The 13,818-nt window shown below is 33.1% G+C and overlaps 1 protein-coding gene across 1 annotated transcript; it reads right to left on the bottom strand.

The window, feature by feature from the left end:
* Nucleotides 1-10,340: 10,340 nt before the first annotated feature.
* Nucleotides 10,341-11,841, bottom strand: LOC147803090 (uncharacterized). The gene has a single exon (XM_087152891.1). It carries the CDS (start codon nt 11,839-11,841, stop codon nt 10,375-10,377), a length of 1,467 nt encoding a protein of 488 aa, XP_087009017.1. The 3' UTR covers nt 10,341-10,374.
* Between the last annotated feature and the right edge of the window lie 1,977 nt (nt 11,842-13,818).

Genomic DNA, 13,818 nt, shown 5'->3' with positions numbered 1-13,818 from the left:
ATTCTTCATATTTGTTTAGTCCCGCAGTGGACTGGTCGTTAAGACACGGTTCCCAGCAGAACACCGAAGTCAAGCATCACTGGCTGCGGTCAGTGTGCTGGTGGGTGACCACTTGGATCAGTCATCATAGGGACCGAGGGTGTGCGGTATTGGTCCTGCTCTACCGTAAAGTGCTCGACTTCGCGTGAAGGTCGTCGAGCTACCGAAGCGGGGTTGCCATCCCCTCTGCAGAGGATCCAATTGTGACGACTTGTCTTCGGATCATCCTCAAGGATGCTTCCTAAACCGTCAGCAATAGCCCATTAAGCAGCTCTAGAATGACGTAAATAATTTACAACAACAACATTAAACTGGGGAAAATATGGTGGGGGTGCCATCCCCTCTACAGAGGATCAAAATTGTCATGGCATGTCTTCGGATCATCCTCAGGGATGTTTCCCAGACCGTTGCCAATAGCCCTTTGTGCAGCTCTCGTGCGACGTAAATTAACTACAACAGCATCATATTTGTTAACTTTTTGGATTTATTTAAAAAAATTCAAAATAATTTTAAGAATTGAAAAATGTTATGCTTGAAGATTTAAATTACTAAACTAAAAACGCATCGTAAGGAATTTTATTTAAATTTGCTTATGTTTCCGGTATTGAAGTTTATTTAAATTTGCTTATGTTTTCGGTGTTGAAGTTTATTTAGTTTCCAAAATTCATAGTTGGTGAATGATTGCAACTATGCAGTAGTTTACTGAATAAAAAGAATGAAATAAAAGTTTTTATTAAACATATTTTTCATATTTGTTTCATTATTTTGCATTAATTTAGGTCAAAATAAGTAAAGAAACATTATATTTGGCATTTTAATGATTTATGGTTAGGAAACACAACATGAAGCACCGGTGTCTTTTTTTTAACAAACGGACAAACAAATATAACTTTATTGGGAACAAAAACACATAAATACAAAGAATATACATTCGTCGTCAAGAGGAAAATCCTGTCCAGGCGACAAAAAAAGTAATACAATAAATTTAAAATAGAAATTAAAAAAAAAAATAATAATAATAATAATTCTACGTTAAAGGTAAAAACGTCCAAACACGGCTTATTTACAATCAGTATTTTTTCAAAGTTGCACTTATTTACAGTTATTTAGATCTAAGGGAGACAGTTATATTCGTCATTGAAATTTCTTAAATTTACAAAATCAATTATTGATGCATTTTTGAATATAAATAAAATACTACTTTTTTGCATTCTTTATTTTAGTAAAAATGTAATGCCAATAATCTAACAGATTTCTTTAGTAACTATTAGATTATTTAGTATTTAGTAACTAATAGATTATTTGCTGAGATAGGGTTGTTAGGTTGGAAAAGTATTTTCTCTTTTACCTCCTCTCTAGGTTCCTGATTCATGGGTGTCAACTGGAATTAAAAAAATATCACTTAAAACACAGCAATGTTAAATTTTTGCTACGTTTCTTTTATTTTAATTTTTTCCTCAAATTTAAAATTTGGTTCAAGTTTTTTTATAAAGGCACATACTATAAACAATTATAGTGAAGCAAATTTAATTTTTTCGTTAATACTTCTGAAACTTTATCAAAAGTCTTACAATAGCAAAAAGTATGAACATTTTTGAATGAAATCCCTTAATTTAATGCAAAATTATGCAAACCAGATACACCCTACTAAGTAATTCATATTTTCAGTTAAAAAGCTCTAAAGTGTCAATACAAAACTGTCCAATTTCCCTTCAGCGTTTAAAAAATCCCTGAAAGCTCTCTAGTCACCATAATTAATCATTGTAGAAAATGGATCTTTCGCGGCTCTAAATGGATTCAGTGTAACTCTAGAAACGTCTAGGGAATTTTCGTACATTAAAACGAACAATCCATCCAAACCACAGACACCAGACCTAAAAGGTCAAATATTACCCAAAGACTAAACAAACAAAGAAGAGAACACTTTGAACTAAGGACTGCTGGGAATAGACTCTCAAAAGTGCCCCTTGCTCCATTAAAAGTAGTGTGTCCTTCTTTTTCTTTATATTATTTCATCCGGCAGAATGGCAACGGTGGTGGGAATGGGGGGAAAGAAGAAAAAAAAAGGGAAGCTAAAAATGGCGGAGCTTGAAAATTTCGATTAGGGCGCGCTGTTCCGGACATCGGAATCCGGGGGCTTCATGCCAAGTACAGGCTAGCCTGATAAATGAGGGGTCTGGGGCTTTTGTTCCAGGAGACATGGTTCGGTTGCTGCCTTTCCTGCGGACCGCCCTACTTTTGTGAAAAGGGGCTTGTAAAATATTTTCTGTCGTTTTACTTAAGGTCAGGGCTTTAGAAAGTAATTCAGAAAAATGTTACAAAAAGTTTCAGATAATGTCGTGCCATTACTTTAGCGAACAATACAGAAGCAAGTTGTTTAAATAGTGTCTCTTTTATTCTATAAAAGCCCCTTGGTTGTTAGACGTTGAATGATTAACCTGTTACTATAACCAACATTTTAAAGAACTAATTTAGAACCTATTTAGAAGGAGAAAAATTTACTTAGATTAGAAGGGGAAAAATTTCTGGAGAAATTGTGTATAAATGATAGAGGTTATTATTATTTTTTTATGTATTCGTTATATTATTTTTCATCAGTAAGCGATGTTCAAAACCAATCAAATTTAAAAAGTTCAAGTTTCTTTATTCGTCAAAATTAACTATAGCTGCACATGAAAATTAAATTAAATTACTATTTACTTTGTATTAGGTTTTCTTAATTAGCTAATTCTAATTAAGCTAATTAGCAAATTTTCATTAAGCTAACAGTTTTTAATGAAATAATAGTAAAAATGTTATTATTATTATTTTTTTCAAAAAAAACTTCGCCTTTTTTTGATGAAGTGCGACAAATTGATTGCTGGAGAATATATCCAAGCAGATACTACAGTGGTGGCCAAAAGTGTGGACACTTTTTGAAAGTTTCATGTTTTTCAACTTTGCGTGCTTGTAGAATATATTAATTTTCACTTAAATACAAACATTTATATATCAAACTGAAGGTTATTTAATGTAAAATTTAATAATAAATACAGTATTACAATATCTGTATTACAAAAAAAGTTATGCAATTAATAGTAAGATCTATCTTAGATTTACATTTTTTTAAAGTGATACTTACACAATCGATACTTAGTAGGATAACCCTTAATTTTTAAGACAGCTTCACAGCGTCTTTTCATCGAGTGAACGAGTGTTTGGAGTAGAGAGGAGATCCCTGATGGAAGGTATCAATTTTGGTTATAGGGCAGTTTCGATGTATTTTTTGGCATTCAGGATACCATCAATCACTTGAATTCGGCTCACAATATCTACAGATATACATGCCCAAATCATGACATTTGTTGGGTTTTTAATAGTTGCTTCAATGCAAACAGGATGAAGTGCTTCACCTACTCTACGTCTCACGTATTTTCTACCATCACTTCCAAAGAGCGATATTTTACTCTTATCACTAAAGATTATTTGCTTCCATTGATTTTCTGACCATTTGATGTGTTCTTTTGCCGACTTAACTCGTTTTTCGCGTTGCTTTTGATTTAAATATGGTTTTTTCCTTGGAATTCTAGCTTGTAGTCCAAATCCTGATAAGCTTCTTCTTATTGTTCTTGAACTTACTGCAATACCAGCTGCATTCTTTTCACATCTAATGGCATCTAATGACATTTTTCTATCTTGAAAGCATAGCCATTTAATTTTTCTATCGGTAGTAGCACTTGTGCATTTTTTTCGGATCGATTTGGCATCCTGAATGCCAAAAAATACATCGAAACTGTCCTGAAACCAAAATTGATACCTTCCATCAGGGATCTCTTCCCCAACAGCGAACCATGTTTTTTTCAGCAGGATTCAGCTCCATGCCACACCGCAAAAGTATGCAAAGCATGCTTTCAAAATAAAGGCATAGATATATTACCATGGCCAGGAAACAGCCCTGATCTCAATCCAATTGAAAATTTGTGGCGACGTTTGAAAATTCTTGTACGAAAAAAACGTTCTTCCAATAAAAGACAACTAAGTAAAGATATAATTGATTCTTGGCACCATTTGATTACGAAAGATGAACTCCAAACACTCGTTCACTCGATGAAAAGACGCTGTGAAGCTATCTTAAAAATTAAGCGTTATCCTACTAAGTATTGATTGTGTAAGTATCACTTTAAAAAAATGCAAATTCAAGATAGATCTTACTATTACTTGCATAACATTTTTTGTAATACAGATATTATAAGACTGTATTTATTATTAAATTCTACATTAAATTACCTTCAATTTGATATATAAACGTTTGTATTTAAGTGAAAATTAATATATTCTACAAGCACGCAAATTTGAAAAGATGAAACTTTCAAAAAGTGTCCACACTTTTGGCCACCACTGTATGTATGATTCAAAAATATTTTGCACAGAACATAGACTTCGTCAGTAACTTTCTTTAAACAATTCTTTGTATGTAACTTGATTAAAAACTTCATTTGCTTCAAAAAATATACAAATTGGAAATAACAATCAGCATATTTCAAGCTCTCAAAAACAGGCACCCATATTCAAGACTTGTCAGACATGAAACCAGACGTCACGTAAGTGTTGAGAAAGGACGCCTTTATTTTAAGCACTTGAAGCATGTCGACTATTATTTCGGATGGATATATTTTTGAAGTGAGTGAAGGATTCAATCAAGTACTATCTTACTGCTTCAGCTTCTTGGGATTATTTATCTAAGATTCTATATAATCTATCAAATTTAAAATGTGCCAATTAACTTTTGTCGTTAGATAATGTAACAGTTGTGAATGAAACCATAAAGAAAAAAGAGTCAAAGTCGGGATGTTTTTAGTGAGGAAAATAAAAAAAATTAAGAAAAATAAGAAAGAAAATAAAGAAAATAAGGAAGAAATAAAAAATACTTATCAAAGTGTGAGAAAGGATAATTTTTTAATTACACTGACATAATTCTAAATTATTTGCCATTATTTAATAACTTGGAATAGATATATTAGATGATTCCATTTGATATGGCTTTCTATCTATAGTATTCAATATTATTGGTGATTTATATAGCGATTTAAAACAAATACAAGCAGAAAATATTACAAATTACGCTAATAAGACACCTTCTAGCTTATTTTTAAGAGAATAGCAATAATTGAGGAAATTTTAGAAAACAAATTTAATATTTTCATATATAATATTCATAGAAATTACAGTTTACTTTCCTTTAAAATAATTCGTTGGTACAAATGATCAGCAGAAAAATTTCTCACCATTATAAGATAAATATCTATTTGGCATTATCTCTATCCTTTACTTTCAAACCCACGTTGTACTCAGTTTTTTTTAAAAATTTACTTGGTGACTTTAGTTAAAAAAAATTATTCCGGTAAAAAGATTACGAGACATTCCTAAAAACGGGCAAATTGGCATTTTCAAATTGTCATTTAACATTTTTTTTTTTTAACAAAGCATCTTGATTCTTTCTTGGTAAATATATAAGTCGCTCAATCTAGAAAGTGTAGCAAATATGTAAATATATTTCGGCAACATTGTCTTAAAAAAAAAAAAAAACGATTTTCTTTAAGAATTTTTACAAGCAAAATATTCACTTTCTGGTTGTATTGTCTTGAATCTTAATTTGTTACAGAAATGTTTCAAACTGGATAACAAAACAAACAAAATGGTTTAAACTGGTCCCACAGTGCTGGTCCCACAGTGAACTTATCGTTAAGATTCGGTTCCCAGCAGATCACCGAAGTCAAGCATCACAGATTGCTGTCAGTGTGCGGGTGGGTGACCTCTTGGATCAGTCTGCTTAGGAACCGAGGGTGTGCGGTATGGGTCCTCGTTAGACTGTTCTACCGTAAAGTGCTCGACTTCGTGTGCAGGTCGTCGGGCTACCGAAGCGGAGGTGACATCTCCGCAGCAGGGGATCAAAATTGTGACGGCATGTCTTTGGATCATCCTCAGGAATGCTTCCCAAACCGTCAGTAATAGCTCATTGAGCAGTTCTAGTGTGACGTAAATAATTTTCAACAAAAACATTAAATTGAAGAAAATATGTACATACGAATTTATTACGAGACTCTTGGTTTATTAACACAGACTCGTATTCGAAATCCACACAGATCCGCTATATTTCATAGCAATGCTATTAACTATTTTATTGGTTTGATTATATTTTCATGAAATAATTTTTCCTTCTAAGAAATTGTGCCCTTTTAAACAACAGTATTTTTTTAAATACCTATTTTGTCTATTACGTCTTGAAAAGTAATTTCAAATTTTAATTTTCTTAAGCATACAAATAAATAGATTTGTTATTATTTTGGTTTTTGAATTACTTTCAATTCTAATTATTTTCAAGCTTTGAAAAACATTGATTTTTAAAGCTTGATAAAGCAAAAGCATTTTGGTTGTTTTACTGAAAGCATAGAAAAAATCGAAGCAGCTTAAATTCACTTATCCCAAAATATAAATATACCACAAAAATATACCATATATTCTTATTTTTTACTGAAACTTAATTCATTTATGTAAAAGCAGAATTTTTTTTTTTAACAGAATTTGCTATCGTCTACAACTGTAGAAAAAATAACTGTAAATAAAATTAAAAAGGGAAATTTACGTATAAAATTGGAACAGGCTATTCCTTTTCTTTATATAGTATTTTTATTTCGAAAATATATTCTTTAAAAACTGCGTAAACTAATGATGCATTACAGCATCAACTAAAATGCATCCATATGCACTCTTTTAATCGTGCGAAATATACATATTAAGGTATCAAGAAATGCATTCTATCCAAATTCAAAATTCGAAACAAATTACTTTACAACAGTAATCCTCTCTAAATAATGTCATCGAGCAAAATGCCAGTCAATAATGCCATAATTAGCTTTTAAAATCCTCCTAAGCTCATTCATCATAATCTAAAACAGAAAGGGAGGTATGACATAAAGAAGAATGCTGTCATTTCATTCTTCGCGGGATCATTTAGAAGGGAAGTGTGGCGAATTTTGATCGTCCATTTATTCATCTAATACTGCTCTGGGAAGAAACGCAAAATGTGTATGCACTAATTTGTATTTATTACTAGCGGAGCATCTTATTTGGCCCCTAAATTTAAAGGCCATGGTATTAAACTGTCTTTTGAGGCAAAATGAGATCGCTTTGGGAGAGGACTTTAGAACTTCAGAAAGATGTAAAATGCAGGAAAACGCATCGCTGTTGTTGTTGTTGCCGTTTTTAATATAAAAACTGTGGCATTGTTATCGCCTTCGATATGCAATATGTGTACGTTGCGTAAAATAAAAAAAATAGAACACTGTGTAAAATTTTGATAGAAAGATCGAATTGTTACGTGCAAAAATTTAATATTAAGGTTAAATGAATTATCCCAAGAAACTGAAGTAGTAAGATATTACTTGATTAAATACTTCATACGCTTGAAAAATATTCAAATTGGAAACGACAGTCAACTTGCTTCTGGAGCTCAAAAACAGGCGCCGATTTTCAAGACAGACTAAACGTGAATGAGAAGAAACGAAAGTGACTTGAAATATAAAGCACAAAATTACCAACGAAAAATCAAAAATAAAAGTGAGAAACGAAACTAGAAAAACAACAGGCGCTGTGAGAAAAAAGATGAAAAATAGAGCAAGTAAAACTACAGTAGCGAATAGGGGCAAATCATGCTAAAATGCATTTCCACGCGCTATAGAGAAGTAGTGAAAAAATAATGCCTTTAATAAGATAATCAAATTTCACTTGAATAAAACACGATTCCCAGGTATCAAGATGAGCTGATATCCCCAGGAGGAAACAATTTTGGTATTGTCGAAATTGAATTTATGCCAAACATTCCAACAGGGTGTAACAATTGTTTCTTGAAAATGGGCCCTGTTTTTAAGTCCTTAGAGCAACTCGAGTGTTGTTTACAATTTTTATTTAATATTAATGATTCGATGGAGTTGGCCTCTGATATTCCTGAAGAGAAATTCTTACAGCAATATAGCCATTCCTGCTATTGCTATATCTGCAGGAATTATATTGCTAGTTGATGTTCCTGCAGATGATATTTTAAAATACAGAATCAAACATAAAAATGTTTTTTTCTCTGAGGAAACATGCCTTTTTAGAGTTCTGACCCTCAAAATAGGGGCTGCCACCGTAATCTGGAAAATAGAGTCCCAATAGTTTGAACAGAAAAGAAGTAGGATGACTGCGCGTTTTAATGTTTGTTTCATCTTTTGTGTATTTCGGTATATTTTTAAAACTATATTAATAAAATAATTTATGCGATTCAAGCAAGCTTTATAATTATTAATTAGTTAATTTAATCAATGTTGTTTTCAAAGTTTTTGAATTGTAAGCAACATAAATTTTAACATCATTTTGAACATCATCACGATAAGATTCAAAAATATATCGGAGTCGGTCTAAATCTTCTTAGGAAATAAAAATTTTAAATGATGCTTTTTTTTAAAACTTTTTTTCTCAAAAACAATTATTCTGATTTTCCCGAAAGTTGTAATATTTACAATTAACCTTACGATGTTTAAAATTACTTAAAAACTTTTAGATTCTTACTACTCAAAATCTGAATTTATCGAAAAAAAAAAATGATTCGTAAGCAGAGAACGTACATATTTGTGTCTGATGAATAATTTAAAATATCTTCTCCCACAAATGCACAAGACTATTTGTAGTAAGCTCGTCGAATCAAGAAGATTTTACCTTAGAACATTAAAATTGAATCATTAAACATAACATTGTTAATATGGCCCATACTTTATTTTGCGCACTGCACTTTTTGAATGCGTAATTGATATATTTTTATTTCCAATGCCCACCCGTGTTAACATCCGTCAATTCAGGCATATACGGGGCAATTTTGTTGGCCTCTCTTTCTGGGGCACCATATTAGATGGGCCAACGTCGCTCCCACAGTGAGGACAGATAGTACAGAGAAGGAAAGAACGTCCATGCATTGCCCGGGATTCGAACCCAGAACCTTTCTGATGCAAGGACAGTTCCCTGCCCCCTACATAGGCCGGTCGGCTGCTTAATTAATATTAAATACGACAAAAAATCGTTTGCACATTGGAATCGACATTCTGGAAGTACTTTTAATGACACTTTCAAATTCATATAAGCAACAAAATTTAACTGAAAAACATAAAACAAAATTTGCTTTATGATAGTTCAAGTGGAATTTCAAATGATGTTATAAGAAAATACAGCGAAAAAAAAAATACGTTTGAAAACTTTAATCTAAGCTTAAGCATGATGCCGATAGGGAATAAAACTGATATTAACTATACATTAAACTCATCCTATTTTTTTAAATAACTCAATTATTATTGATTTGTAATTACGAGTCAACCAAACTTTAAAACTAAAAATATCCAAGAATAAGATCAAAGATCCCAATTTATTTTCGTGAATAACAGCAAATAGAAAAATCTTTAAAAACCAGTTAAATTATAAACCGTTTAGTACGATGAATCTCTTCTCCCCATTCTTTTCTATCACTCTTAAGAATATTCCTGTTGATAATACCATAATTTACCTTGAAAAATCTCATAAACTTTGAAACACTGATAAGAAGAATATTCTAATATTGAAGAATATAAATGTTTTGAAAATACGTTAAGAAATGTTTAAAATAAGAAACTAATAGTATGAGTTATTTTTATCTTGAATTTAATTTCGAAGATGGAAGTTGGTATTAATCATTTAGTAACCTAATAAAATTAATTTATTTTTTAATTATTTATATTTTGTAAGTACAAGTCAATTTTTGAGACTTACAAAACATGAATTTTAACATAAATAAATTTTTATGAATAACAATAATCAGAAAATTTCTTAACCCTTTGAAGCAGATGGTGTCCGTTTTATATTTCTTTTTTCTGACACTCTAATTACAAGCAAAATATATTTTGGTATTTTTTAATTATAAAATAACAGTCTAACACTAAATGATAGTACCTGTTAGACGTCATATTTATACTAAAACATATAATCCAAAGCAGTAGTTTGAAAAAGAATTTGAATCATGTTCGAAAATTTATCGATAATTCATTTTGTAAATTAAAGAAATTTTAATGATGAATAACTGCTTCTTTTGGATTCAAATAACTTCAAATAAGTGCAAATTTTAGAAAAAATATTGTTTGGAAGATTTTACCTTTAATGCGGTAAAAGACACCGGTGTTTCCGGCTAAATTTCATAAATATCAATAATACGTCAATCAATAATACGATTATCGGGAAATTAAATTTCATTTCTGTTGTTGTTGTTGTTGTTGCTAATTCCCATCTGGTCTGACGGGGTCAGACCAGATCAATGAATCCGTTGATATTCAGAAAATCCGAAACCAGAATGGGAGAGGAATGAATGTCATTCCAGTTCAGCCCTAAACAGTTCAAGATGTGCTCAGGTGATGCCTGGTTTTGTTGGCATTTAGGGCAAAGAGGAAAGACTTTTTGATTTGCAGAAAATGTGAGACATTTCAGGTGTCCACTGGCCAGTCGGGATATGCAGGTGTTGGTTCGCCTGTCACCAGGGAGAGATAAAGAGAGTCCTGGTCTTTTTGCTTTATACCAGTAGTGAATAGGTGGAAGCAGCCACTTTTGTTTGTTCTGGGCCTTTTGCCTTGCAAACAGTTCAAGGTATGTAAGCTCTGAGGTGGAGGGGACTGGATGGTCTAGTCCCTTCTTTGCAAGAGTGTCAGCCAACTCGTTGCCGTGGATATCGACGTGGGACGGGATCCATTGAAAGTGGACCTCATGCTGTTGGGAAATGAGCTTTACTTTTTGTAAGATCGAAAAACTGGTTTTATCTCCAATGAGGGCCCAATTTTTGAGGTGTTGAATTGAACTACGGATGTCAGATAGTATCCAAGTATTTCCAAGGTGCCCTTCACTCAAGATTTTCTCTAGTCCCCTGTCGATTGCAATTAGTTCGCTTCGAAAGACGGAGCAGAAATCGGGGTTTCGTTGATGAAGAGTGTAGTTCTCTCGAGGTGATTCAATAAATACCCCACTGCCAGTCTGTCTATCTATTTTACTGCCATCAGAGAATATTTTGATGTCGTTTGGAGGGATTTTATTGATGATTTCCAGGGACAATTGTCTGAGGAAGTCAGGCACACAGTCTTTCTTGTCAAGCATGGTAGGGAGGCTTTCATGGAAACTAACATTGGAAAGATCCAAGCAAGTACTAAGATTGCTATGAAGATAAAGAGGTTCAATATTTTCAGCGATTAACAGTTGTGATTTAACATGACTAAAAGGACTGTTTTTCTTTAGCCTTTGATTGCAGGTCCAATTATTTAGGTAAATAGCAGTTAAATTGCCTTGGTCTAAACTGGAAAGTTTATTGTAATATTTCACTAAATTAGCTTGCCTTCTGAAGTTAAGAGGTTGCAGATCTGCTTCGTAAAGAACGATCTCTGAAGGGCAGCTACGTTTCAGTCCAGTGATGATGCGAGCGGCGCTCAGTTGAACCTTTTCCAATTTGTTTAAGTTAGATTGAGAAGCACAGCAGTAGACAGGATAGCCATATTCAAGAATTGGTCTAACAAGAGCCTGGTAGGAAGTCCTAAGAGTAGTTGCATCTGCTCCCCAATCCCTACCAGCGATACACTTAATAATATTTAGGCGCTTCCTAGCCTTCGAGACAATATAATCAATATGTTTGTTACTTGTAAATTCGGGATCGAGAATGTATCCCAGGTATTTTGGGTGTTTCTCGTAGGAGAGCTTCTGGTGTTTGAGAAAAAGGTACAAATCAAACATAAATTTTTGGTCACCACAATTTTCACGAAATAAAAGACAATTTTTAAAATGTTATCACGTGTTGTATAAAGAACTTTTTGGTGCCCAAAACCTTAAAAGAATGAAGAAGCTGAAAAATGGAAACACATTTATTACTAAGTAATAACATTATTAGCAGAAAATAAGGTTCCCATAAAGTCTCAATGTTTTCAATATCATCAAAATATCATTAAAAATCTTAATAAAGAAAGAAAATTAAAATATTATGAACACAACCTGTCAATTGTTGCCTTAGTTTCAAACTCAGTTATTCTATAGTCAAACTCTGTTACACTAGAGTCAAACTCTGTTTCTTACTCGCTAGCTTTAAATATTCGGAAGCCAATGGTGAACTGGTGGGGTGAAATTTCAGGCCTGTCATTACTAAAATTTTAATTCGCGAGCAGGTCGTCGGGCTACCGAAGCGGGGTTGCCATCCCCTCCGCAGAGGATCAAAATTGTGATGGCATGTCTTCGGATCATCCTTCGGGATGTTTCCCAGACCGTCGCCAATAGCCCATTGTGCAGCTCTAGTGCGACGTAAATTAACAACAACAACTAAAATTTTAAACTTTGTTATTACCATTCTTTATAATCAGACACAAAAAACTCAACAGGAAAATCAAGAATATCCTAACATTAAAGAATATGGGTTAAAATAGGTTTAGAAACTTTCAGAAACTCAAGGAAGATAGTTCAGCTTTGTGATGAGCTTGCTAGGTGGCCGAGCGGTCAGCGTACCTGCCTGCAAAGCCAATAGTTGTGGATTCAAATCCCGCTCTTGGCATGGACGTTTCCCTATGTGTGTTGTTCTCTTTTGTGTGAATGTTACCCACCCTATTAACTGGCACCTGTGGTAGAGTTGCGTGTGCAATAAACTACGTCTCCGTAACTTACGCTCACAGGTGCCCACCGGGTTGCATCAACGCCTAGGAAGGTAAACCCGTTTATCAGACCACTATGAAGGTGAACCTGTTTACAAGAGAGTCATGTAGAAAAAAAATCTAGTAAAAATACGAAAGTAGTAACAAATATATGTCTAAAATTTTTTTAATTTATGAATAATATTGGTTTGTCTTATTTGCTTGTCAACCACTACAGATTCAATTCTCAAATGTATATGATAAATTTCTCTCAATTACTTTTAAAATAAAAATTTGGGTTCATGCGCAAAACCGGTTCATTTTTTAAATAGTCTGAAGAGAACTTATAAAGTACCGTGTGAAGGCTTTCTGATGTCGGAAGTTATGGTTACGTTCAAGAGAAGGCATCTTCCGAGGCAAAAAAAGAGCTTTCAGTGCTTACAGTTAAAAAGAAATTATTTACCATGAACTTACTTTCCTTTTCTTTCTAATGCCCGCCTGGGGAATGAACTACATCATAGAGGCATCAGAAGGGCAGATTTGTTGGCCACTCTTTCAGGGGCACTATATTAGGTGGGCAAAAGCTGCTGCCACAGTAAGGACAGATAGTGCAGAGAATGAAAGAACATCCATGCCTTGCCCGGGATTCGAACCCAGAACCTTTCTGATGCAAGGGCAGATCCTTAACCCCTACACAGGTCGATCGGAATCATGAACTTACTATCAAAGAATAAAATTTGCATCCCCAACTAGTCAACTAAATTTTTTTTAAGTTCAACTATTATTACTTTATAATTACAAGACAATTTGTAAGATGCATATAGACTCATATCAACCCAAATCCATTTGCATGAATAACATGAACTTAAAATAATCTAAGCAATGTTAAATTACAAACTGTCTACACTGAGAAAAAAAAGCATGGTCGAACTTTACTTTATGGTGCAGAACTTTATTATATAAGTTCAGCAGTTAATAAAAAGAAAGCAGAGTTTCAAACATTGTGGCTTAGATTCAACAAGAGCAGCACCGAAGAGCCCTCAATGTCTCATATATATATATGAAAAGTCTCTTAAATTAAAATATTATTACTTTG

Source organism: Parasteatoda tepidariorum, chromosome 10 (assembly GCF_982258835.1).
Source record: "Parasteatoda tepidariorum strain Cologne lab strain chromosome 10, Ptep-v5.0, whole genome shotgun sequence".
In the NCBI taxonomy this organism is placed as follows: Eukaryota; Metazoa; Arthropoda; class Arachnida; order Araneae; family Theridiidae; genus Parasteatoda; species Parasteatoda tepidariorum.
The sequence above is the reverse complement of the archived record's forward strand: the minus strand, read 5'-3'. Positions and strand labels throughout refer to the sequence as shown.